The following is a 27219-nucleotide window of genomic DNA, read 5'->3' on the forward strand; positions in this document are numbered from 1 at the left end:
GCGTGGCCTGTAAAGTGCCTGTGTGAGGGCAGAGGTGAGGGCTGAAGCCAGTGATATTCTCAGGCTGGGGCATGACATGACCGGAGAAGGATCAGGCTTCGAGGACCTATGTTTAAGCTGGCCTGGAAGCAGCCAGCTATGCTCTGCAGGAAGTAGGGGCGAATGAATTCTTACTTGTGAGCAAATGAGAATTGGAGGCAGCAAGAGGGACTCGGAGAAAGCCGAGACCCGGGCGATGCTAGGCCAGCCGGGCTGGGGTTGCTGGCTCAGATGGGGCACCCCCCCAGCCCTCAGCCCCGAGGCTGAGCTACAGCCCTTCTCTGCTCCCCCAGACAGTCCCAGCCATTCTTGGGTTCCAGTGCTCCAGAAAGGCACATGGCTCACCCTGCTCCTATCTGGGGTTTCTCCATTCCTGAGCAAGGCTGCACCTCATGGGCCCAGGGCTGGGGCTCGTGCCATTCTCTGTCCAGGTGGGACAGACACGGGTGGTCCGGTCTCTAAGAAACCACCCACCGCCAGCTGCTGGAAAGATGGTTTCACCTCCGCCTCTCTGCTTATGTACAAAGCGGGGCTAAGCAAGGCTGCCTGGCTCTGTACATGACAGCGAGCGGAGGAGGCTGCTTTCACTGTCACCCAAGCTCAGACCCTCCTGCCCAGGGCTAGTCAGGTGCTAGCCCAGTGGGTGCTCAGTGTGGACCTTCATCAGGGTTTGAGGGCCTGTCCTGCGTGCTGGGCGTGGCAGAGCATGCCTGAAGCCCTGCTACTAGAGCACGGACTGCTTGCCAGCCCTGGCTCCGAGCACTTGGCTTGTATTATCTCATTTAATGCTCACGTCAACCCCGTGGTGGAAGTACTAGTATTGTCCTCACGTCGCACGGGAATACACTGAGGCACAGAAGGGTTATGTCAGCTTGTGATGCCTGAGGCTAAATGGCTTGTAAGCTCCAGACACTGTGTGCATAGCTGCTCCACTGTGGTGTCTTCTTGATGGCACAGGATGGAGGTGTCCCGGGCAGTGAGTGAACTTTCTCTCCTCTTGTACTTGGCGTCCCTGCCTGCAGTCATAAATGCTAAGGGAGTGTCCTTGCAGAACCTGCAGTCGCTTGCGAGACACAGTCACGTGAGCCGATCACGGTGCACAGGGCGTGAGTTTAAAGTCGGGGGCACTGAGGCTGTGGCAGCAGCGTGGGCTGGGCGGCAGAGGTGAAGTCCAGGAAGACTTCACAGAGGAGGTGACATTTGAGCTGACTTGAAAGGTGAATGGGAATGTGAGACAAATAAACCAGGAGGGATGGCTCTTCCGGGGTGAGGGAATTGGTTGGGGAAGGGGATGAAGGCAGAGAGGTGGAGAGAACACCCCCAGAGGGGCTCCCCTGCTTGGCTACGCAGTGAGGAGCCATCAAGAGGCTACGCTGAGGTTTGAGCCATGACTCTGGGCTGGAAGGATCAAATAAGCCTAAGGGAGCTGCAGGGAGCCCGCAAGCCTTCTGGGCAACGGTCAGGCAAGAGATACCCAGGCTGCCCAAGCCCTGCAACCCCTCAAGGTGGGGGTGGTCTTTGTTCTCTTCTATGCTGACTTCCCCTCAAACGCCGTTTGTTCGTTCTGATGATCTCAGCGGTTTCCCAGAGAGCAGGATGTTCCCAGCTTGCTGTGCTTCTGAGATAAGGCGACAGACGAAAGCAGGGATAAACCTGAGGGCCCAGCCGGAAGTGCCTGCGGACCTCTCTGGAAGCAGCAGTGTCGGGGGCCCCCACCCCCCTCCCTGCAGGAGACAGAGGGGCTACGTGGCCCAGCCCCGAGGGGCCGGTGCCTGGTACGGGTGGCAGAAGGCTACACTTCGAGGCCAGAGACTGGGACACTGGTCTTTAATGCTCCACTCACTTGCTGTGTGACTAGGACAAGTCGCTTCACCTCTCCGGGCCTCAGTGTATTTATCAGTAGCATGGGGCAGGTGTGGGAAAGAATACCTACACTGTAGGTGTGTGCGAGAAGGGAAGGAGGTAAGCGATGTGGCCTCACAGACTGCAGATGACCATGCCGGTAAAAAGGCTTAGGGCAGACACGGCCTTTGCTCCTGGGAGCCATCGCCAGTATGGGGAGAACGGTGCACACTGGAAAGGCCTCAGCCCAAGGGGGTGGATCCCTGACCCCGCTCCTAGCTCCCTACCATTTTGTGACTTTGAGCTCTGTGGTGTTGGGTGGGTCGCTTCCCCCTCTGAGCCTCAGGTCCCCACCAGTATGAAGAGGCCAGTAATCCCTGCCTGGCAGGTTTGGCTATAAAGTGAGAGCAGGAAGAACATTCTAGATGGGAGGTGGCCCCAGGATCCAGCCCCTGACCTCACCTGACCCCTTTCCCCGCTCTGTTCTTCCAGTGGGAACGCCTCTGGTTCCTGCTCCTCACCTTCACCTTTGGCCTCACACTCACCTGGCTCTACTTCTGGTGGGAAGTCCACAATGACTACGATGAATTCAACTGGTGAGTGGGTGTGGGGTAAGCAGGGGACATAGGGGCCTGGGCCCCGGGCTGGAACTGCGGGGCTTGGGTTGGAGCCTCTCTCCCAGGCTGGCCCTCAGGGCTCTCCGTGTGGCTTTTGGGGAGCAGGGTCCTCTGGAAAGAACAAAGGCTGGGCAGGAGCTGAGACCAGCCGGGAGGAACAGGGAACTCCTTCCTGGTGCTGCTCTCATGGAAAACCGGAACATAAGATGGGCAGGGCTCAGCCAGGGTCCGGGGCCCCTGAACCTCTTTGTAGGCAAGAACCCCAAGGCCCAGAAAGACCAGGGCCTCAGCAGAGGAGGTGACCCCAGACCACAGGCCTCCTCAATCCCTGAGCAGGACTTTGGGCAGCGCCGGCAGATGCTATGGTTCTGGGACAGTTCAGGGTCCTTTATGGGCACCAGCCTCGGGTCCAAGGGCAGGGCTGTGTGAGGCTGGGACCTGGGTACGCAAGGGTACCTGTTTCTTCTTCACCCGCCTCCGTTGCCTGCCTTTGCCAGACAGTGAAAGGCATGGGATCGGGGTAAGTTCCCTGGGTTCTATTGGAGACTCCTCCATTGACAAGTGTGGAAACTGAGGCCCAAGATCACATAGCCGCTTAGGAGCAGAGTTGGGGCTTGGAAGCCAGGCCTCCTCATTCCCCATCCAGTACTGTCTTTTCCTTCTGGTTAGGAGTTCAGCTCAGTTCAGTGTGACCATGAGCACACTAAGGTGAGCCTCTCAGGCTCGGTTTCCTCTCCTGTAAAATGGGATAATTCCAATCTCATCAGGTCTTTCTGAGGATGAAACGAGATGATGGCCATGGGAGGGCTTAGAGCTCCATGTCACCCTCAGGGCTGCTTCCCAGGAGGCCGGATCTCCAGCTGGAAGGTGGCCATGATGTTAGAATTGGGGATTTCTAGGACTCTGGGCTTCTGACGGGCTGTGGTTCTAGGATTCTGGGATGAGCCTAAGACTCCGTTAATGGAGTCTGGGCGTCCACTCCCCTCTGCATGGCACAAGGCTGTGCCTCTGTTATTAATGAGCACAATAAAGGATGTGCTGCTGTCCCCCTACAGCCCAGCAAGATGAGCTTGAGTCCCAGAGGTGCCCTCTGGCCTTTATTAAATGCCATAAATCAATTATTCATCCTCACAGGTATCCAAAGCGCCGGCACTGTTGTGCGTAAATGGGAACATTCCCTGCTGGCCCTCTACTGCAGTCATTGGACACTTCTGCTGAAGGTCTGCTGCCTGGGAGATCCTCAGGTCCCCCCGCATCGTGTACAGATGGGGAAACTAAGGCCCAGAGAGGGCAGGACTCACCCACAACCACAAAACCACTTAGTGCCAAAACATATATTGAGGACAGTCTGAGGAGACTGCAGTTCAGAGAGGTTAAGCAGACTTTTCACAGTCACACAGCGAGGTGCAGGCAGATGTAGGACAGGGACTTGAGCATGGCTGACTGTATCACGCTGTCCAAGAACTACCTCAGTCTGCCCAGAGACTGAGCGTCCTGTCACTGGGCAGCTCACGCAGAGGACGGGTGCCTACCCTGCTGGGGAGTCTGCAGGGGGAAGGCCTGCCTGCGACTTAGGGATGGCCTGAAGGCCTGTAGCTCCATCAGCCTGTCACTGTCACCTCGGTTTCTTGGAGTCAGTGCTGGGGTTCAGGAGACCCCGGCCCCGCCCTCCTAGTCCCGACAGCCTCTGGGGATAGTTCACGCAGCGAGGGGTTGTGAGCGAGAAGCAGGTGGTCAGGGCTGGCCCACCCAGGGAGGGGCCACGTGGGCTGTTGCTGTCCAGGAGGGCTCCCTGCCAAAAGTGGGAGACGAGTGGAACTAAAACATCTTTCAGGACCAGTTCCTAAGAAGCGAGTCCCGCCCTTCTTTGGGCCTCAGTTTCTCCACCTGTAGGAGGGTGCATTCAGTGATCTTCTAAGCAGTAGATTTCTCCCTGCAATCTGAAGATGAGGGCCAGGGTGCCCCATAGTGTCCTAGTGTCCCTTCCCATCACCCCTGCCCATGCCCGAGCTGGCAGTAGGCCTGAAACTGCCTGGTGCCGGCTCAGAGTCTCTGACCACCTTGAGTAAATTGCTGCCTTCTCTGAGCCTCAGTTTCCTCAGTTGTACAGGGAGGATGTGGATGGCTCAGTCTTTCTGGAGAGCAACTAAGCAGTATCTATCAGGAGCCTTAAAAAGTCCATTCCCTTTGGCCCTATAATTCTATTTGTAGGAGTCTATCCTAAGAAAATAATAATACAGAAAGCTATGTGCACAATTTTCTTTTTTATGTTAATTTATAAGAGTGAATAATTAGAAACTGTTTTCATCAGTAGGAAGTTGGCTACGTATGGTACATTAATTCAACAGACCACAGGGCTGTGAAAAAATCAAATTTCTTCAGGATTTTTACTGACCTCAGTAAATTCTTGTGTTAATAACAAGAAGAGAATTGATTACTTATCACGTGCCTTGCCTCACTTCATCCTCAGGAAACCCTGTGAAGGGCACTTTGTTATCTCCATCCTGTAGATGAGAAAACTAAGGCTAAGATAAGTCAGGTATTATGTCGTATCAACCCTAAGGCCCCAAATTTTCACACTCTAGCATCGAAATTGAGACGCATGTCACAATCAATGGCATCTTAGAATCGGGGAAGCCTGTCACCTCCACAGGGTCCTGCAAGCCAGTGAGAGGCAGAGTGGGGATTTGAACCCAGTGTACCTCCCTCCAAAGCCCAAACTGAGCATATGCTAGACGTAGCAGGGTCCTGGCTTTGTGCTTTACAAATATATAAGCCTGGCAGGGAAACCCAGCAGAAGAAAAGTCTGCAAAGTCTCGGCAATGGTTACTTCTGGGCAGTAGAATTAAGGGGAATTGTTTTCTTTATGCTTCTTGGCATGCCCGGGTGTCCCCTGTGAGCCCTGGATAGGCCTGACCGGTGAGCACAGGAACTGTGACATCATTACTGACTGGTCCAAGGCCTGGTCACTGAGCCTGGCTGTGTGAGAGCTGACAGCCCGCTGTCCCAATGGAACCTCCTGGTTCCCTGGTGCAGGTCTGACCCCTTCTCCTCCCGGCAGGTACCTCTACAACCGCATGGGCTACTGGAGTGACTGGTCTGTGCCCATCCTCATGACCACAGCTGCTGCCTTCACCTACATCGCGGGCCTCCTGGTACGTGGGGCGTCTCAGAGGGCAGGTGGCCCTGCTCCCAGGGGGTGGGAGACTTGGCTTACATGGGCCGATGGAGGACCACCCTGGCCTAAAAAGGGAAGCTGGCTTTTCCCGGGTCCTCCTAGCCTGCTGCCCCTCTGGGGCTCGGCTTCCTCCAAGGTGGGAGGTCATCTTTTGCCCCATCCTGGAATGTTTTCCTCCTGACCCAGTGACGGGGGCCATCTTGCTGTTAGGGTCCACCGCAGACTGTCTCTTCCAGAAACTTCTGCCTTGGTTCTTGCTACCAATTCTCTACTCCCTCAGACTCAGGTCGATCCCCATGCTAGACTGGGAGCTCCCTGGGGACTAGGCTCAAGTCTGCTTCAGAATCCTGGGGCCCTGAACTCTCAAAACATTAACTGGGCAGCCCAAGCGCCCAGTGACCTGTGGAGGGAGAAACTGTAGAGGAGGAGGAGCCTAGCGGCCTAGAATAACTGGGGAGGAGGCCAGGCTTAGGCCGGGCTGGGCACTCCCATCGCCTACGGGGAGGGTTTGTTGACTGCTCTGACCAAGGTCCAGAGCAGCAGTGGGCAGAAGGGTGTCTAGGGAGCTAGCAGAAACCTTTGGGTCACACACGGTGCCCGACCGTCACCTCGTGGGCCCCCTCTTCAGGTCCTGGCACTATGTCACATCGCCGTGGGGCAGCAGATGAACCTACACTGGCTGCACAAGGTAAGGGCTGCCTCCCTGGGGGGTGGGGGAGGGGCAGGGAGGCCGCAGCCCCGGAGGAAGAGCTCGGACACGCCATCCTTCCTCTGCATCATGACGACAGCCATTCCAGTGGCTAAGGGAGTGCTCACCATACACCTGGCACTGTTCTCATCGTCTAGCCTATATTAACTCATTTAACCCTCACCGGTAGCCCTGTGCGGTAGGTACTAATATCTTCCCATTTTGCAGTTGGGCAAACTGAGGTACGAAGAGGTTAGAGAACTTGCCCAGGGTCTCCCACTTAATAAGAATCTAGCTCTGTAGCTGCTGCTTGCCCAGCGCAGGTCACGGCCCTGGCCCCCTCTCCTCTTCATCGGTGAGCTCATTGTAAACCTGGTGATGTTATTCCCAACTCAAAGCCCTTCCCACCGCTCTCCCCCTTGCTCCCGGGGCGATCCCAGCTCCCCCACTACAGCCCTGTATGACTTGGGTCCTGCTAACACCTCCCAACTGCTGGCTTGGGACAGCCACCCTCGGCTTCTGCTGCAGGAGACATCCCAGGCCCTGCCAGCGTGGCTACCTCTCCTCTCCTCTCCCTCTTCCCTCTTGCCCTCCCTTTCTCTCTCCTTTGGACTCCTTCCTTAGTTTGCTTCCCCCACCTACAGGCTGCTCAGATTCCCCCAGCCCTGGCAGGCTCCCTTGCCATAGTCCTGAGCCTCTGTGCTGTCCATTTCTGCCTCGCTCCCCCACCCTGGCCCACCCCAGTCTGGGAGCTCCTTGCAGGCCAGATCGGCTTTGCCCATCTCTGTGTCCCCAGTGCCCCACTCAGGGCTGGGCCCAAAGTGGGGAGGCTCCACACATTCTGAGCCTCAGCGCTCTGAGCATTTATTGCATGCATGGTGCTGAATGTAGGTGGCCCACGCTTGCCCCTTCTTGAGGCCCCAGTGGGCATGGGGTGGTACAAAGCCAATCAGGAGAGCCCCTCCTTCCTGGGATGCCTGGGCCTTGGCGGGAGGCTGGGCACCTCTTTCTCCCCAGAGCCTGGCTCGGAGTGAGCATGCCGTTTAGGAAGGGACAGAAATGTCCAGAAGTAACCATGAGCCCACGAGATGGGTGAGGAGTGACAGGGGCAGGGGCTCACTTCCTGCTAGAAGGGGGACAGGGCATATCCAGCTGGGCTGTGTGGAGTGGCAGGTGCCAGTGGGCATCCGGGGGCCTCCGAGGTCAGGTGCTGGGGGAGTCAGATCCCGGGGACTGAAGTCTGAGAAGAGTGAAGACCAGCCAGCAGCCCTCCCTGCTTCCTCCTGCTTGTCACTGTATCCTGAGGTGTCCTCTGGGCTTCTGAAGTCCCCTCTTGAAGCACTTTCTTCTCTCTGCTGGGCAGCCGACTTGAAAGAGCTGCACCAGCTGGCACCCCGGGTGGGGCTGGCACCCACCGTGGTTACCTCCTTGGGCTCGTGCCTGGTTCTCAGCAGGCCAGGTCACACTTGCTTGATCCTAGTGGAGAGGCCTCCGGAGGCACTCAGCCAGCCGGGGTTGCAGACCAGTACCCGGGGCTGCGAGGATCCGAGCCCGTCATCTGCACCAGTGCCAGCTCCTGGGTGCCAGTCCTGCCTTCCTCTCCTCTCTGGGGTCTCAGCACGAGGAAGGTCTTTCCAGGCAGAGCTGATCCATAGCTGGAGCCACGGCATCTGGAGCGAGGGAGTTCCCTGGGGCCAGGAGTATTCAAGTAGGGGCTAGAGTTCTACTATTCTGTTTCTAGGACTCTAAAGAATCCTTATTCTTTTTTGTTTTAACCAATTTTTGACCATCTACTATATGGACGTGGTTCAAAATTAAAAAGGTACTAAAAAGTAGGCAATGTTAATCTCCCTCCTATCCTTCCAGCGATCTTTTAAGTACCTGCAAATACACATCTGGTTTCTTCGTTTCCTTCTTCTCTGAACACAAGTACCGGCCTGCTACCTCTGCGCCCTGACAAAATTGGAGCTCTTTGCCCTTCAGTGCATTGAGAGCATTCCCATCGCGTCCATCCCTTGCTCCTGCCCCGCTGTCTCATCCCTGGTTCCCGAGGCTGGTGGGCCCGCCCGATGTCCCAGTGCACGCGGCACAATGCGGCAGCGACCCGGGCGGGGAGGTGCGAGGTAAAGAGCACACACTTTCACTAGCTCCTGCCAAACTGCCTCCTTGCCACGGCCCACCAACCCATGCCTCTGTGCTTAGAGAGCACGCTCGCCATCAAGTGTTCACAGATTTCTTGACTTTGGCCAACGTGATGGGTGAGGATGAGCCTCGGTGTAGCTTTAATCTGCATTTCCCTTGTGATGACTTAGACTCAGCATCTTCCCCAAGCTTGAGTCATTTGCGTTTCCTTTTTCATAAACTGGCTCTTCGTCTCTTTTGCCCTTTTTGCTGTGGGATGTGCTTTTTGCATAGTAATTTGTAGGAGCTCTTTCTAGATTCATAAAATTAGCCCTTTGGCCAGTGAACTGCAGACGATTCTTCCTAATTCATCTTTCGATTGGGCTTGTGTTTTTGCCAGAGGAATTTTTTTATTTTTCCGGATGTGAATCTGTCATCTCTTTTATGTCTCCTGGATTTTGTGTCCGACTTAGGAAAGTCTTTCCCTAGGGACAGCTGGGTGGCTCAGTCGGTTAAGCGTCTGACTCTTGATTTCAGTTCGGGTCATGATCTCTCTCTCTCTCTCTCTGTGAGATCTCTGAGATCTCTTTCTCTCTGAGAGCCCTGCATCGGACTCTGCACTCACAGTGCAGAAACTGCTTGAGATTCTCTGTCTCTCTCTCTCTCTCTCCTCTGTCTGCCCATCTCCCTCTGTCTCTCTCTCTCCCCTGCCCTCTCAAAATTAAATAAACTTAAAAAAAAAAAAAAAAAGAAAGAAAGAAAGAAAAGTCTTTCCCACTCCAAGATGATAAAAAAATGTCTCTGTTGGTATCATTTGGTGATTATAGGTTTCTGGGTTCCTAATTTTTTTTTTATCTTTTTGGAAGTTTATTTGGGAGGATAGTGTGATCTTTGTTCTTTTTTAGATGGCTTCCCAGGTCCCTACTCTCTGTTCAGTAATCCATTCTCCCCCTCTAATTTGAGATGCCACTTTTATAGTAGACTAGTTGTTTTTTTTTTTTTTTTAATGTATTTAGATCTGTTCCTGGTTGTTGTTGTTGTTGTTTTTATTTACTTTCACTTACCTCTCTGGTCTCATGCCTATATAATACTGCTTTAAGAACTATAATTTTAGATTATGTTTTAATCATGATCTTTATTTTGAGAGTCTCTGGTTCCCTAGGGTCATGGGTAAGGGTGGGCTGCAGAACAGAGGGGCCCAGGACAATGCGGGGGGCGGGGGGCACTTGGGACAGGCAGGGTAGCGTGAGCAGATCTGGGTGTCTACTTGGGGACCTTCCCCATCCACCCTAGTCCTCCCAAAGGTCCTGTTTCCCAGAAACAGGAGACAAGTCCAGAGGCCCAGAAGATGAGAAGTGTGGGGCTTTCCAGTAAACAGGAGGTTGTTTCCCCGAGATGTCCCCTTCCTGCCCCACCCACCCACAACGCCAGAATCCATCCAGATACCACTGCTGTGAGGGGCTCTCACCACAGCCCCCACCTCCCCAGGGTGCCCCCCACCAGTCCCGGCACTGATCACACCCCACGGCCCCCGTCTGCGACCTTGCCTGACTCCCCTGCCAGAGTGGCGGCAGTCCCCAGCCCAGGGCCTGCGTGGAGGATGTGTCTGCCAGTGACCCAACCTGAGGCCCAGGGAAGAGGACTGGGCGCCACAGTCATGCGGCAGTACTGACTGAGCTGGGGCAGGGCCTGTGCGTCTGCCCCCCCCCCCCCAGCCCCATTGGTGCCTGTGTACCATCTGACCACGTTCCCTTCATCAGCGCTCCCCATGAATTCAGACTCCCTCCAAACGACCGGCCCAGGCTCCCCAGTTCTTCCCAGCCATCTAGCCTCTCCCCCTCCAGCTGCAGCGTATGTAGGAAGGCACATCCACGCCGGGCCCGCTCATCACGATAGCCGATGGCCGTAGCCATCCTTTAGTGGGCGCTTACTCTGTGTGTCAGACACTTTCCACAGTGTTTCAGTCACTCCTGGTAATCATCTTGGTCATTGGATATTATGCCCACGTTTTCAAATCACACCACTAACATTTGGTAAGCCTTTACTATTTGGGTACCAACCCTGTGCTTAGCACGCCATTGCTCTCTCTCCCTCGTCCCCAAACCCCTGGCTGGTGGGCACTCATGCCCCCCATTGCACCGCCCAGGAAACATGCTTCTGGAGGTTAGCCTCTCCCATTAGGCCGAGGGGCTGGGATCTGACTGAAGGGTGTGGCTCGTGCAGCACCGAGCCCTGGCCCGTCACCTGCCATTTGGATCGTAGAACCCAGATTCCAGCCGCCCCCAGGAGGCCGACCTGCTGCCCCCTCTGCCAGGCTGGCTTCCAGCTCCTCCTGGACGCCAGCATGCAGGCGAGGCTCGCTGCACGGAGGTGCCTCCTGTGTTCTCAGTCCCTTCCACTGTCCCCTCAAGCCACCATCCCACCTGCACAGAAGACCAAAGACCGCTTTCAGAGGAGGACAGTGGGCCATCTCTGGGCCTTCTGGGTGGGCTTTATCCTTTCCGGTCCGATATGAGGAACGATGGTTCCCAGCGTTGCTGGGGATCAGTGCTGGTAATGTGTCTTAAGGATACAGCATGGGGTGGGGGGGTCCCACAGACACTGAACACTGCGGTAATGCTGCCGAGCATAATGGTTGCCACGACAGCAGCTGCAAAGCTCAGAATAAAAATTTTAATTGCATTAAGATTATGGGAAATCAGTTTTATTGCAAGTATTTCCCCTAGCAGTTAAATGCAATAAGACTGTCAGGAACAACCCTTCAGAGACATTTGCTGTGCCCGGGACCTGTCTGCAGGGGGCAGCAGGGGGCAGGGAGCCTGTGTGTTGAGGAGGATTCTCGGGGACCCTCAGGACACTCCTTGGCCTCCCTCTACTGCAGCGTGACTTCCCAGAAAGAGCATGATCTCTGGGACAGACCATGGAGTTTGCTTCAGTATCTGCCCCCTCAGAGCTACGTGGCAAGCCGGCCTTATGCTGAGCTGTTTCCCTATGTGTGATATCAAGGTGAGAATGACCTCACCTGGGACCTTACAAGAGTAAACGTGAGGAAAACAGGATGTCCCTGCCCCAGGCACACAGGCCCTCCCTCTTCTGTGTCCCTGCGTTTCTCCCCTTCTCGTGCCCCGTCCCCCCCGCCCCAGGCCAGTACGTTACAGTCCATAAAGGCCCCTACCCATCTCCGCCTTATTACTGTTTCTTATTGGAACATTCGTTTCGGGCTGATGGGCCAAATGACAAAGCTCCAAAGGGAAACTTAATCCCAGGCCAGAATGAATCTTCTCTGCCTGGCAGGGAGGGAAGATGGAGCAGGCAGTGTCTGCCCTCACCATCCTATCTTGTTCAGTTCCGTTTGGGAGGGCTCTCACAACACAGCCGCCTCCGCCTCCGGGAAAGGCACAGCAGGAAGGGAAGGGGGGCAGTGGGGAAACAGCTTGCAGCGGCAGTAGGAAGTCAGTGAAGGCAAGGGACGGTGGCCTTGACTTGGCCCATTATGGAGAGGGGCGTGGGGGCTTTGGGGTAGAGGTGTGACCTGAGCCTTAAGTTGCCGGGCTTGGCGGTGAGCGGAAGGTGGCTGGAATGAGCGCCGAGCAGGGGGGTAGAGGGTGGGGCTGGGGGCTGAGTAGCCAGAAACCAGGCTTCAGGCTCCACTTAGTCTGGGGAGCATCTTGTGCTGCGTGAGAGGTTTCAGATCCCAACTGTCCCCAAAGCTCTCTGTCCCTTGAAGCTTCCATCTTGTCTGCCCTCCAAGGTGTGCTCCTTGTTTCCTCTAGGAGGCAGCCGAGAGGGCAGCCCCCGTAAACACAGTAGAAGCTGGAAGCTCAGGGGCAGGAGCGGGGAGCCCCCGCTGTGGGGCCAGTGGGCTAGAGCTCTGCCTCACTTCCGCCCGCTCCAGCCTGAGGGGTATTGGCTCCTGTAGGGGACCCGGCTCCCCAGCCTCCTGCCCCTGTGGCCTAGATAAGTCACCCTTCACCTCAAGGGCTGCTGGCAGGGCTAAGTGAGGCCTTCGACATGACTGGCTGGGCCCACGAGAGGCCCCCACGGGCCAAGAGTCTCCCCTCCTCACACCCTCAGTGGGGCTGAACCTTGGGCTGCGCCTACGCCTCCCCCCAGCTTCCTCCCACCGCCTCTCCTCCTCAGCCTCCCTTCTGTTCCCTGGAGGTCCCCCGGCCTCCTCCTGCCTCTGTCTCTCACTGTCATTTCTGGCTAGCCATCTCTGGCTTTCTCTCCGTTGTGCCTGGCTCTCTTCTGCTCCCCCCCTTCCCTGCTTTGTTGGTCTCTCTCGCACTCTCCGTTTCTCCCCGTGCCTCTTCCGCAGTCTCTGCTTCCCTGCCCCTCTCTCGGACGCACTGGGAATGCTCAGGCTGTCCAGACACACCTGCTCTGACCTCCTGTCTGGTGACTCTTCCCCTTCCAGATGGGGCTGGTGGTCATCCTGGTGTCCACGGTGGTGGCCATGTCGGCCGTGGCCCAGCTGTGGGAGGACGAGTGGGAGGTGCTGCTGATCTCCCTGCAGGTGAGGGGGTGAGGGAGGGCTGGGCAGCCACTTCCCCAGGACCTTCAACACAAGGCAGTGCCTTTTCATCACTCACATCTCTCCAGACGAAGGCCCAGAGGGGGCAGGGAGGGGCCCAGATCACAGAGCAAGTCAGAGCAGGGAGGGTGCTACATCTTGGGGTTTCTGCAGAGATGAGAGTTGCCCACCCCACGGACACAGATAGGCTGGCTGTCAGGGTGTTGGTGACCAGAGGGTCTAGGCATGGCTGGGAGCTCATGGTTCCTCTTGCCCCTTCCCGCACACAAGGGCACAGCGCCATTCCTGCATGTGGGGGCCCTGGCCGCCATCACCGCGCTCTCCTGGATTGTGGCAGGACAGTTCGCCCGTGCAGAGCGGTCCTGTAAGTATGACTGCCTCCCAAGTACCAAAACCAGCTTGTCCTGCCCTCACCTGGACATCACCTAGGTGGCCACTCTCAGCATGGAGGTCCTGGTTCGGAGTGGCCCACAGGGTCCACTGAGGGTCGCAGCCTCGGTCAGCCTTGCATGTTTCCTCCTCTGTGTGTCTGTGTGTGAGTTAGAAGTCCAGCTTGCCTTCCTAGCCAGATGGGGGCTGGCCATGGTGTAGGGTCCCCTCAAAGCATTGGGTCCTGACAGGTAGAGGGAAGAGGGGCCCCCACCCCAACCCCAGCCTGCTCAGGATTCACGGGTGGGCCCTGTGGAAAGCCAAACAGCTCACCAGGTAGCCTGACTCACGGCCGATGTCTGCAGCCTCCCAGGTGGCCATTCTCTGTATCTTCTTTGCCATGGTATTTGCCTTCTACCTGGCCCCTCTCACCATCTCATCTCCCTGCATCATGGAGAAAAAGGACCTGGGCCCCAAGCCTGCCCTCATTGGCCACCGTGGGGCTCCTATGGTGAGTACCACCTGAGGGTCCTAACAGAGCAGAGAGGGGGGTGGGCAGTTCTGCCATTCTAGGGGAGACAGGCCTACAAGACCTATCTCCTTGTAGGGAAGATATAATATGTGTAATATGGTAATAGCAGGAATCTTTAGCTCTTTTGGGGGGCATATGGGAAGGGTTGGTGAAAAAGCTGGGGAGCTCAGATGGGACTGAATCCTGAAAAGTCCTGAAGGCATCTCGCTAAAAAGATTTAAGTTTTTATCCTGAGGGCCCTGGAAAGATACAGGCAGGCTAGGTTGTGGGTTGGGAAGGCCCAGGAGAGAGGGGGAGCTGGGTGTGGGGAGGACAGCCGGTCCCCGGGTTGTAGGAGAACCCTCTGGGCTGTGGGGTGCAGAAGGGAACAGGTACAACTCAGAGCCCACTGCTAGAGGGAAGGTACTTGAAGAGGGTTGAATTAGAGACAGAAGGGAGTCAAAGTCAGAGCCCTGTGACCCAGCAGTAGTTTAGAGGGTGGCTCCAGAGCCATGCTTCCTCAGCCCTTTGGCAGCTGTGGGAGCCTGGACCAATCCGTGTCTGCTCTGTGCCAGTTTCCTCATCTTGTGTCTTGGGATAACAAGAGTGCCTGCACCGGTGGGCCATGTGAAGTACCCAGCTATGAGCCTAGCACACAGAGAGTGAGAGATAGATATTTCTGGCTTCTGGGGCAGGCTGTCTCCCTTCTCTGGACCACGGGGTTCTCCTGCACCAACACCTTGACTTTGTGGTTCTTAACAGAGGCAGTACCTATTATCACCACCAGGAGGCGCTTGGGGCCTGCGTGAGAGTTTCTTTTTCTTTTTTTCTTTTTTTTTTTTTTTTTTTTTTTTTTTTTGCAGTGATTGAGAGTTCCATGTATCATTGCATTTCAGGGTAGTCAAGGCAGCCTCACAAAGTAACTTTTAAAAGGAGGTGTTAAGTCTGGTGGGGCTGTGAATCACCCTTAGGTTTTTCCCCACTTCCTGTGTTGAGTGTTACTGTGCCCGTTTTGTAGGTAAAATTCAGATACCTGTGCCTGAACCGGCCCCTGGTACCCTCCCAACACACCCTTCGCTGGTCCCAGTACCTCCAGGAGGCAAACATCTGGAAAGACCATGGCTCTGGAGCCAGAGGGATCTGGATTTGGGGTCCAGTTTTGTCCCATATTGCCTGTGTGTCTCGGGGGGTCACCAGTCCCCTCTGAGCCTCATGCTGCTGACCATTGTGAGGATAATTTAGAAGCATAGCCTTTGCAGGTGGGCAGGGCCCAAGGTTACAGCACCTCTTCTATCCATGACCCAGATTAGCCACCCACCTGCTCTGGAGGCCAGGGGACAAGTAGGTGTGCCGAGGGGGGTGGGCACTCAGCCAAGGAGAAGGAACCAGGTGGCCCCAGCATGGATCATTTTTTTAGTAGGAAAAAAGTAACATTCACAGAAATGGCAAGAATTGTATAAGGAATCATATAATGAAGAATAATATAAGGAATCCAAGACCACCTTCAATATTTATCAATGTTCTTGCCATCCTTTGTTTCATCTGTCTCCCTACTTTTTCTTTTCTGATGTAAAATTTTAAAACAAATCCCAAACATCCTATCATTTTGCCCATATATACTTCATATGTATGTATCTCTAATACATAAGGACTTTTTTCTTTTAAACATAGCCAAAACTACAATGCTGCTGTCACACCCAACAAAATAATAATTCTTTAATATTATCTAATACTGAATCCATGTTCAGTTTTCCTTTGTTGTCTCAAAAATACCTTTTTACAGTTGTTAAAAATCAGGATCCACACGGAGAACACGTAGTACATCTGGTTGACATGTCTTCCAAGTATCTCTTAGTATAGAACAGTCCCCCTCCCTTTTTCCCATATGCTGTTTATTTGTCAAAGAAACGGAGTCATTTGTCCTGTAGAATTTCCCACGTTGTGCATCTGGCTGATTGCATCCTCTTGGTGGTTTTTGAGGGGCTAGCACGAGTGTCTGACACGGCTCCGTGTGTCACTGTGCATGCACATGTATCGGTGTCTACACCTGTGTGTATCATTGGGTCTGGATCCACACATCTGTGTGTGATAAGCCCAAGTGCACATTGCTGTCTTGGTGTGTCCGTGTGCCCTTGGGTGTATGGTTCCTCTGTGGGTGCAGCTGGATGTGTGTATGTGTGTGTTCTTTAATATTTGGTCAGACTAACTCCAAAGTCGGGACTTTTAACCACAGTGGCCTGCCCACCTGAGTTTGTGACAGCCACCCCTCACATACACACTCGAGAAAAGAACCCCACTTGGGCTCAGGCATGAGACAGGTAGGGATTAAGAATTCACCCTGAAATCCCACATGTTTCTTAGAGCCCTCCTGGAGTCCCAAGGCTGGCCAAGGAGGGCTAGGTTTCCATGCCTCCCTCTCCCGGAGGCGGAGGCGAGCACCTATCCCCGGGAGACCTGACTAAAAAGCCTCTGGAGAAGAGACTCTGCCCTTCCCAGTCACTTCCTCTGTTCCCCAAGGGTCTTTGCAGACCCCGCTGTGCTCCTTTGTGTTCTTCGCATAGTCAACCTTCTACAGCCTCAGCCCCCAGAAGGGCAATGGCACCTCTTGTGAGAGGCCTGGCCGCAGGACGTTTAGAGGCAAGCTGGGCAGGAACTCCACCAAGTCCATGCCTGTCTCTAGATGCCTCTGTGGCCTTGTTCCGCCTCTCGGTGGGGCCACACACAGCCCACCTGACTGGTAGAAGGTAGCCACGTCCCCCAAAGCTGTTCTGCCCCAAGAAAAGTGGAAGAAAGGAACTCAGTTATAGAGACTGCCGATGCCCTTATTTCATCTGTGAGCTTGATAACACTAGCCTATTTTATAGCTAAAGAAACCTTAAGGTGCAGAAGGTGAGCTACTGGGAAGTCGAATTGCTCCTTCTCAGTCCCCACAGCCCTTGCCGTGCCAGGCTGCCTCCCAGGGGAGGGTAATGTGTTACGTGTTGGAGCAGCATGGCCAGAGGGAGAGAAGATGGGCACGTGTCTTGTGGGAAGTGAGATCAGTCGCGGGAACCCCTTCCACCCCGCTCCTTCACTGCCAGGAGTCCTCACTCCCCTCCCTGTTCCAGCCCGCACTGCGCTGGGTCCTAGCTCACTCCTTGATATGGTGGTGACCCCCAGTGGCAACAAAGGGTATGACAGGGTCTTCAGGCAAGACAGAACTAGGGAGGGAGACTTCAAACTCCAACTCTCCCAACTGGAAAGACCCTCAGAGAACAGTGAATATATACCCCAAGGGGAAAATGGGGAAACTGAGGTTCATAGGAGAAAGAGATGCACCAGCGGTTACAAAGTTACTTTATGGCAGGGCCAGGGCTAGAACCAGATCTTCTGATGTGTATGCTATAGGATTAATAGTCATTTATTAAGCATTTATTGTACGTCAGGCAGCATGGTTGGGGGCTTTTAATCCATGTAACAGCCTGGGGGATGGCCTTGTCATGGCTGGAAACAGTGCCATCCTGTGTCCCCTCCCCTCTCCCTCTGGGATCTCCACCCAGACTCCAGGTATAATTGGGAGGAAACATGGCTTGCACCCCAGCCCAAGACTGTGACGAGACAGAGGACTGTATAAAAACCCTCACACCCCCATATATACATCAACACTAACCACCTTGCCTCCTCCCCACCCCACCCCCAAAAAAAACCTGTGAGGCAGGCATGATTTCACAGATGAAGAGAACGAGCCTCTGAGAAGCTGCATGGGTGTCCAGGGTCCCACAGCTACTACTTGGAGGAGTTGGAATTAGAACCAGACTTACTCCAGCCTCCCAATATGGAAGGTTCTAGATTGGCTGGGGAGGTGTACATCAGCTAAATCTCGGCTCTCCCTTCCTGCCCAGCTGGCCCCAGAGCACACACTGATGTCCTTCCGGAAGGCACTGGAGCAGAAGCTGTATGGGCTACAGGCTGATGTCACCATCAGGTAGGTGTGGGGGTCAAGAGGACCACAAGGCCTCTCATCCCTGCCGCATCCGGGACCCTGCTGGAGAAACCTCAGGTCCCAGAGCCTCAGAGATGGGGCTTGGGGCTTGGATGATCCGCCACAGGGCTGACACCCTGTTTGTGCCTAATGCCAGGATATAAAATAGGGAAATAAACACATGCTCTTGGTTCAAGCAGGGGTGGGTGTTTGGGACCTGGAGTCCTGCCACAGATCTACTTGAAGGAAAGACTAGATCTGTGTGGCTCAGCAAGATGGCTCAAACACCAATGGGTGGAATGAGCACACTGCAGAGTGATATATTCACTGTGATGTCAGTTATATTTAGAAGACACAGAAAATGATTTGTACGTTTTCAACGTGTAGATTTTAAAAGTATGTCTTAACATGAAAGGTCAAGAAGAACTCATACCAATTTCACAACAGATTATCTCTGAGAGGGGAAGGAGGCGGGGCTGCCATGTTTAGCTACACAGGTTGTGTAGTGAACAAGATACCACATACGTGAGGGGCTAAGCATAGATATCGTTGTTAGATAACCCACTGGTCCCAGTGTAGATACCACAGAATTGTGTGTGTATCGAAACTTTCTAGCAGACGGAGGTAAAATGCCTTGAGGCAGGGGGGCACAGGTGCTTTTTACTATTTCACACTATGACATCATATGTGGTATCAGCAGCCCCAAACGGGTAGACTAGGATGGTGGGAAGGGGGAATTTGTCAAAGGGGCCTGCATTTGTACTGTTCTAGTATGGCATCACATGGCCCGGGTTCTAAGTAAGGTTATACCATTTACTGGCTAATGGGTCTTGAGCTAGGTACTTCCCTCTCAGCCTCAGTTTCCCCATTATCAAACGAGGCAGCACTATCTGCTAGGGCTGCTGAAAAAATAGACCCAGCCCTCCATCCTCAGCAGTCCCTAACCCCGTCTGACCCTCACAGAGAGCCAGAAGGAGTCACCTGTGAGTCCACTGCCCTCCCGGTGCAGACAGGGAACCTGAGGTCCACAGAGGCAAAGCCTGCCTGGATGTCACGGGGGTTGTATAAGTGGATGGGAAGGAGCCTACGTGTGTTGGTGGGGGGATGACTGGTGGGCAGGTGAGGGACCTGGGTGGACAGTGACTTGGGGACCCCACCTTCCCGTAGCCTGGATGGCGTGCCCTTCCTCATGCATGACACCACCCTGCGGCGCACCACCAACGTGGAGGAGGAGTTTCCGGAGCTCGCCCGCAGGCCCGCCTCCATGCTGAACTGGACCATCCTGCAGAGGCTCAATGCCGGCCAGTGGTTCCTGAAGGTCTGGCTGTACCTGTCCCAGTCCTAGGCATGGAAAGCACAGGCGGGGACCCCATGGAGTGAGAGGGCCGGGAGTGGTCATCAGCTCAGATGACCTCTAGTCCCCTAGCATCAATGACTCACGGCCAGGTTGGTTAGTGGCCTGCTTCGGCTCCAGCCACTGAAGCCCAGATCTCATGGTTGTCACTGCTTCTTCTGGTTCTGTCTCCCACATCAGAAAAGGTTGGTGGTGATGATAAGAGTTAACAGGTAAAACTATTAACTCTGTCAAACTCTAGAGGGAAATTGGTTCTCTGGTGTGAAATGCTACTAAAGGAGAAATGTGCTGGGGTCTGGGATAAGTTCCAAGCAGGTGATTCTTTCAGGAAAACAGGTGTGGCCCAGAGAAGTTAGGGTTGGGGTCTTCTAAAAGCCCCACAGGGCCACAGTTATCAATTTACCTGACCCACACACCAGCAGACACTGGCAGCTCAGGGGTCTCCGTGCTTAGTGGCCAAGAAGGCACACGGAGGCCCCAAAGGGCTGGCGAGGCAGCCATGTGTGTTCCTATCTCTGCCAGACGGATCCCTTCTGGACGGCCAGCTCCCTGTCACCCTCCGACCACAGGGAGGCCCAGAACCAGTCCATCTGCAGCTTAGCAGAGCTCCTGGAGCTGGCCAAGGGCAATGCCACGCTGCTGCTCAACCTGCGTGACCCACCACGGGAGCACCCCTACCGTGGCAGCTTCCTCAATGTCACGCTGGAGGCCTTGCTGCGCTCTGGGTTCCCCCAGCACCAGGTGAGGCCCTGCTCAGCAGCCCTGCCCTGCCCCCCTGGAAACCCAGGCCTGGCTGGAGCAGGACTCCAGCGTAACTTCACTGTGCCTCCTGTCCAGACCTCAGTTTCCACATTTGTAGAATGGGGGTAACATGCCCCTTGCCTTCCTGACAGGGTAGTCGTGGAGACAAGAGGGAAACAAGAAAGTCCTTTAAAATGTACAAAGGGCAGGAGCAGGTTCTCTGGGACACTGCTATTTCCACGAAGCACTGCCCGCATCCTTGTGCTGTAATACTTGGGGGTCAGAGGAATTCGAAACGAATTTATGGCAGCACACTAAACTGGTGGCATCCTATTAGAGTGACTGACGCTTGGGTTATCAGTCTTGTCATGACAGGGGTCTACAGGGGAAGCTCCCTGAGTTGTTGACAGAGCAATTGCACAGCCTTGGCTGGGACCAGGTTGACCCCTGTAGATAATGATTACACATAAGCTCCACTGTGTGCCAGGTCCCAGCTCTCTGAAACCTTCCAGGGGCTTCAGGCTTCTTTAACAGAAGAGAAAGCCGAGGCTGCCCCCTCTCCTGCCTGCAGGTCATGTGGCTGCCTAACAGGCAGAGGCCCTTCGTGCGGAAGGTGGCTCCTGGCTTCCAGCAGACATCAGGTTCCAAGGAGGCGGCCGCCAGCCTGCGGAGAGGCCACATCCAGAGGCTGAACCTGCGCTACACTCAGGTGTCCCGCCAGGAGCTCAGGTGCCTGCCCCAGCTCACCAGGGGGAGGCTGGATGCACAGAGTTCCTGGTTCAAAGAGTGGAGGTGGAGAGCATCAGGCAGATCCAGGTTTTATCTGAGTTTGGTCCTCTGGGAGTGGAGATTCCTTTCTCCAGGGCCAGGAGGTTCGTGAAGGGGGCATGCTTTACAGGCCCGGAGGCCCCAGTCTGAGGGCTGACCAGCCTCCGTCCCCCTGCCCCACAGGGACTATGCGTCCTGGAACTTGAGTGTGAACCTCTACACGGTCAATGCACCGTGGCTCTTCTCTTTGCTGTGGTGTGCAGGAGTCCCATCTGTCACCTCCGACAACTCCCATACCCTGTCCCAGGTGCCTTCCCCTCTCTGGATCATGGTAAGTTGGGAAATTGTTGGGGGGGGGGTGTGCAGGAGGGCACCTGGGGGTGTAGAGGGAGCCTGTGATACAGGGTGGGGGGTAGGCTCCATGCTCAGGGCTCTCTGGTGAGGTCTCAAGGGTGGGGGCAGCATGTGGTGGGGGGTATAGGCTTGAGGCAAGAGGAAGATCTTCACGGCCTCTGGAGTCTGCACTAAGGTGCTGGGGGGTGGGAAGAACCTGGGCCCAACCCACAGGGAGAAAAACATCATTTAAGGGCCCCAGAGGAGTAAATTACTACTTGGGGGTTGGGTTTCGGGAGTTTGTTATATTTTGTTTTGAAGAAGGAGAAGGCATTAGAAAAAGAGGGTAACAACAGGACAAAGATAGGGAACATTTAAAAGCTGCTCTGAGAATACACCAAATAAAACCAGTTTTCAACTGGTTGATTGGGTCCCTATAGACTGGCCTGGGCTCCCATCCCAGCTCTGTCACTGGGGGAGCCCCCCACTCCCCACTATGCTCCCCCTGGCTCCCCACTGCCATCTCCATGAGGATAGGACAGCCAGTCTGAGGGTCTTGTTATGGCTGAGACAGTGCCAGGGTCAAGTAACCAGAGCTAGGTTATGGATGGTTGTGTCCGTCCACCTACCAGAGGTCCTTGCAAACCTCCAGAGGCTCTGCTGGGAACCAGCAGTGCGCACACTCGGAAGTTCAGGCGACAGCAGCTGACCAGCAGCAAGAAGTGCTCCTCTGTCCAGGCCCTGTCCCTCCTCCACAGCTCACCTGACATCAAGGCCTGGCTACACTGGAGGCTTTGCCCTCCCTGGCCCCGGGAGCGGGCAGGCCTTCACTCAACACCCTACAGTGACACACGTAATCTCACACCTGCACAGATGCCACACACACCCCTGCATACGTACTAGTCACTTACACCCCCACATTCAGCTATTTGTCTTTTGTTACTCAGCTTCTGCTTGGAGCCCCCCTTAAGCACACAAACCCACCAGGCTTATTCACAAATGCCACCTCTACCCTGAACACCACACAGATTTTTTTTTTTTTTTTGAGAAAGAGGGGAGGGGTACAAGTGAGTGAGGGGCAGAGAAGTGGGGCTCACCAAAGCGGGGTTTGTGCTCACCTGATGTGGGACTCAAACTCACAAACTGTGAGATCATGACCTGAGCCGAAGTCAGATGCTTAATGACTGAGCCACCAGACACCCCACACAGATCTTTTTTATCCTACACACACACACACAGGCTTACAGTGTTCAGAGCCCACTCCTACAAAATATCATCTCAAGCCCCGAAGCCCCCTCTGGATCCTCCCAGCCCATCCCTGATAGTGACGTGGGGTCCCCCTGCTCATATGGACCCTCGGTCTGGGGCCCCGGTATGGACTGGCCAGGACTGAAAACTGGCCACTGGCCATCTGTCCACAGCCCCCGGACGAGTACTGTCTCATGTGGGTCACTGCAGACCTGGTCTCCTTCAGCCTCATCATTGGCATCTTCGTGCTCCAGAAGTGAGTAGGCTTGGACGCCCTTCCACAGCCTTCCCTGCCCCACAGCAGGCGAGCCCCCACCTCAGCCAGTCAAACCTCCCCAAGTCCTGGGCCAGGAGAAGCCCTGACCAGGCAGCATGTTCAGGGTAGGAGGAGGACTGCCCAGTGGCCTGCAGCCCGTCCTCCTCAGCCAGAGCTGAGTGGCTTCGGGAACAGGTACCCGGCTAGGAGCCCATAGCCAACCAAGCTCTGACATGATTTGCTATGTGGACTTTGGCTTGTGTCCTGACCTGTTCCCCGGGGCCTGGGTTGTCACCGGCACTCAGGTGTGCCGTGCTGGAGACCTCCTGCCTGTCAGGGTAGCAGCTGAGCTGGTGGCTGCAGTGGGGAAGTGGGGTTGGTCTGGGGGAGGGTTTAGGGCCAGGCAGGGGCCCCAAACCAGCCACAGACAACAACTGGCCGTTCTATTCCTGACTGACGTTCTCTCTCTGTCACACACCGCTCTGATCCGGCGCATGTCCCTCCTCTCTCTCCCCACCCCCCTCTCTGCTGCACTCTGGCATCTCACAGCTATCACTTGATCAGGTAATTCTGGTGTGGTCTTCCTCTCCTGTCCCTCTTTCTCCCTCTTCCTTGCCATTCCCTTCTCCAGTTCCCTCTGAAAACCTGCCGTGCACTGAGCCGGTGCCTGGGTCAGGGTCCCTTGCGGGTCACCCTCCCAGACACCTCCCCTCGCCTGAAGCCTCCTGCTGTCCCCTGCCCTCCTTCTCTCCCCCACAATCCTCCCTTCTCTCCCCATCTTGCCATGTGTGTCCCTCTGCCCTTTGTTCCTCCTCGCTGTCTCTGTGGATGGGAACCCATGCTTCCCTGCAGGTTTGCTGACCTGGCCTCTCTTAGCACCAAAGCGGCTCCCTCGGGGGAGGGGCTGTGCCTGGCTGTCCCTCCCCTGCCACCAACTCTAGCACTCGCAGGGGCCTTCGCCACTACCCTACCAAGTTCTGTTCCCCCCTTCCCACTTTTGGCTTTGCCTCTGTTTATCTTTCTCTGTGTCTCTCACTTTGTGACTCCTGCCCCCCCCTTATACACACAGCCTCCCTGCTTTCCCCTGGGGGCACCCCACAGTGGTTGAGCTTCCTGTCCTAGATGTGCCTGGCTGCAGAGACCCTGGCCTGACACTTTCCTCCTGGGTTCGATGTTAATTTCCAACAGGAGTCCTAGGTCCTGGGGTCCAAGCCCTCACCTTAGCTAAGTGCCTTGGGCCCTCCTGCTTTATACAGCCTCACTAACCAGCTTCCAGAGGACCCTCCCTGGCTGAGGGGCTGAGGGGCTGAGTGCAGCAAAGGGACATGTACCTGGTCCTTCATTTGCAGCCAGCAGACATCCGCATGTGCTGGTGCTGTGCTGGGCCTGCAGCGGGGAGCCAGGCCTTCGCTCTCGGAGCCCCGGTGTGCTGGGTGGGGGCCAGCCAAGGTGGCCTAGGTGCTGGGATGGACATGTCCAGCCAGGGTCGTGTCACTGTCTTCCTGGGGGTCAGCAGAGGACTGGTGGAAGAGGGGACCCTGAGGGAGAATATCATTCCCTGTGGGCCCCCTTCCTCCATTCACTCACTGAACCAATACTATGGGCACCTGCCACACAGCAGACATTGAGGTTGGTGCCAGGGACACAGTGGCAGATAAGAGACCTATCGCTGCCCTCAAGGACATGTAGGGCAGCCAGCCCAGCCAGAGCACAGGCTGCCTTCCCCTCTGCTTCCTGCTTCCCCCTTGTCTGTCTGTTCTTTTCATTCACCCATCTGCCTGTCCATCTGTCTGTCCATTTCTGCTGTGCTGACCCCATCTGGAAACAACTGATTTCTCATGGAGTCCGGGCTGCCCGCACCACCCCCGCAGGGCTCAATGTCTGAGGGGTTGGGTTCTTGTTTCCAAGCTGACCCCTGCTTCTCTTGGTGGGAATGGGGGTAGGGGTTCAGTCAATCTTTCTGTCTAGTTTGCAGGACAAGTCATAAGTTCAGAGACCAGAGATTTGGGGCTGGTTCAGAGGTACTGCAATAGCAAAAACTGCTGTGGGCTAGGTACAGGAGCCCGAGTTCCCCAGCTCTTCCTGGCCCCTGCACGCCCCCTACAGCCCCACCTCTTGCCCATTGGCTTAATTTTATCCCCCACCTCATCCCTGCCTCATCTGTCAGAGGGATTAATGCTGTATCTAGCCTGTGCCTCACCGTGAGGAAACAGGTCACTCTCCTAGGGTTGTTGGAACAGACCCGAGTCACTGACACCCTTGTCTCTGAACCTGTGAAGACAAGCTCCCCACTTGTCTTCACAGCTCCTCCCCTCACTCCCTCCCCTCTTTCACTTCCACTCCGGGGTTTCCCCACTGGCTTCACTCAGCCTGGTCCTGATGGTGGAGCTGGACGACACATCAGCCAGGACTCCCTGAGATTGGTGTGTACCCCACAGATGGCTCATCAGAGTCAGGTCTGCTAAGCTCCCCCACCCCAATTTACCCCAGAAGTCAGCGTGCAACTGCAAGCACCCGAAACAGAACTCACCAACCCCAAACAAACTATCTTCCTGGGCAAGGAGGGCTGACCTAGGGTTCCGGGGACAAGAGAGAGGCAGGAGAGCCCTGGCTGAGTCAGGGGACTCTGACGCAAGCCCTTCTCTGGGCCTCAGTTTCCCCATCTCTAGTCAGACAAGAGTCCTGCTGGCCTCTCAGGCCCAATCCGGACAGGTTCTGGAATTGGGCAGGATCCTCGCTCCAAGGAAGGGTGGGGAAGGACCTGTGCCCATGGGGCCGTCTCTGCAGGTGGCGCCTGGGTGGCATTCGGAGCTACAACCCCGAGCAGATCATGCTGAGCGCTGCGGTGCGCCGGACCAGCCGGGATGTCAGCATCATGAAGGAGAAGCTCATCTTCTCAGGTGTGCAGCCCTGCAGGTTGAGACGGGTGGTGGGCTCAGTTACCACCCCACGCATGTACTCGAGTATGTGTACACACATTCACCCACAGCACGTACAGCCAGGAACACAGCACGGACATACATGTACCCACCCAGCTTCACATACACATACAGAAACATGTACCCCTCCGCATGCTGTCATCCACTCCAAGCCCTGGGGCAGTCAGCCCCATGGGTGGTGGACAAAGGACAAAAGTGTGGGGGTGGGGGAGTCTGCTTTTAAGGCTTACCCTCCTTTGCCTGGTTTATACACCACAGATATTGATTTTTTCCCTTCTGCTTGCTGCCAGCCCATCGATGCCATTCCCAGTCTGATGGAGGAGGCAGCCGTAAGAACAAATACATAGAAACTTGGGTGTCACTAGAGCTCCAACAGGTGTGCTGAGCCAGAGTGGGGTGCAGAGAAGAGTGGTCAGAGCTCTCTGGGACAGTGAGGGTCTTGGGGCCCACTTTGCAAGGAGGTGACCTAGTGGGAATGGGAAAGATGAGTAGGAGGGGTCTGGGTTTGAGGTGAGGACTGACCAAGCAGAGGGAAGGAAGGGTATTCAGGCAGGAACAGCATATGTTCAGAGGTAGTGAGGGGGCATGGCTTACTGGGGTACCAAGAATTATCATTCCATATGGTGTGTTGGGGGGGGGCTCAGGTTCACTTACCCTGAGGTGGCACTGAGGGGGGCACTTGGGCCTCGAGTCTGTGGTCAGGAGCTTGGGCTTCAGTTTGAAAGCAGAGTATGGTCACAGGCAGATCTGTCCCTGTTACAGGAGGGCTGTAACAAAGCACCCCAAACTGGTGGTGTAAACAACAGAAATTTATGGTCTCGGTTCTGGAGGCCAGAAGTCCAAAATCAAGGTGTTGGCAAGGTTGATTCACTCTGAGGACTGTGGGCGAAGGATCTGGTCCAGGCCTCTCTCCTTGACTTGTAGGTGGTCATATCTGTGTTTACGTGGCTCTCCCAGTATGCATCTCTGTGTACAAATTTCATCTCTTCCTAAGGACACCAGGCATATTGGACTAGGGCCCATCTTGATGACTTCATCTTAACTAACATCTGCAACAACCTTATTTTCAAATGAAGTCACATCATGAAGTACTGGGGGCTAGAACTTTCAACATATGAATTGGGGGGGCAGAGTACAATTCCACCTCTAACAAGCATGGAGGGTGAACTAGAGAGGGGGAAGGTGGAGATGAGGAAGCCAGAAATTCAGGTGAGAGATTAGGCATGGGAACACGGAGGAGAGGAGAGATTTGAGGTATATTTAGGAGCCAGATGGACTGGGGTTCAAATCCCAGCTCTGTCCCCAACTAGAGTGTGAACCAGAGCACATTGGCACCAGACCCTTCCTGTATAAAACGGACTGGCACCTCCTGCCCCTCACAGGGTGCTTGTGGGGTTAGCACCATGCATGACCCAGCAGTGTGCTTGGTAAACACGGCCTGAATGAAGGATACCCCAGTGGGGGTGACTGGTTTGGGAGCTGGTTCCTAGGATTGTGTGAACATCCATTCATTCACTCTCCCCTTTATTCATTCATTCCTTCAACAGATAATTGCCAGGCACTGTTTTAGGTGCTTAGGATTTACAGATTCTTGCCTATGGGACACTTACATTCCTCCTCCCTTGGCTCAAAAGACCGCCCTCTCCTGGGAGCCTTCTCTGAGCACCAAGGCTGGGTTGGAGGGCCTCTCCTGGTGGTTCTCAGCCCTCTAGCCACACTG

General features: G+C 55.1%; 1 protein-coding gene across 2 annotated transcripts in view; it reads left to right on the top strand.

Moving 5' to 3' along the window:
- The window catches only part of GDPD5 (glycerophosphodiester phosphodiesterase domain containing 5), an 86982-nt gene that overhangs the window by 57862 nt on the left and 1901 nt on the right, over positions 1-27219 (top strand). For both annotated transcript variants that reach the window (XM_047072340.1, XM_047072341.1), the window contains 13 exons: positions 2374-2477; positions 5560-5653; positions 6305-6364; positions 12903-13001; positions 13290-13383; positions 13754-13899; positions 17781-17863; positions 19028-19178; positions 19737-19955; positions 20527-20684; positions 20907-21054; positions 22478-22560; positions 25348-25460. In XM_047072340.1, coding sequence (XP_046928296.1) covers positions 2374-2477; positions 5560-5653; positions 6305-6364; positions 12903-13001; positions 13290-13383; positions 13754-13899; positions 17781-17863; positions 19028-19178; positions 19737-19955; positions 20527-20684; positions 20907-21054; positions 22478-22560; positions 25348-25460 — 1552 coding nt within the window. The remainder of the gene's footprint in view (positions 1-2373; positions 2478-5559; positions 5654-6304; positions 6365-12902; positions 13002-13289; positions 13384-13753; positions 13900-17780; positions 17864-19027; positions 19179-19736; positions 19956-20526; positions 20685-20906; positions 21055-22477; positions 22561-25347; positions 25461-27219) is intronic.

The sequence above is a fragment of the Lynx rufus genome, unplaced genomic scaffold (assembly GCF_022079265.1).
Source record: "Lynx rufus isolate CCGP_SWC_20201006 ecotype Redwood Valley unplaced genomic scaffold, mLynRuf1.p SCAF_9, whole genome shotgun sequence".
Classification (NCBI taxonomy): Eukaryota; Metazoa; Chordata; class Mammalia; order Carnivora; family Felidae; genus Lynx; species Lynx rufus.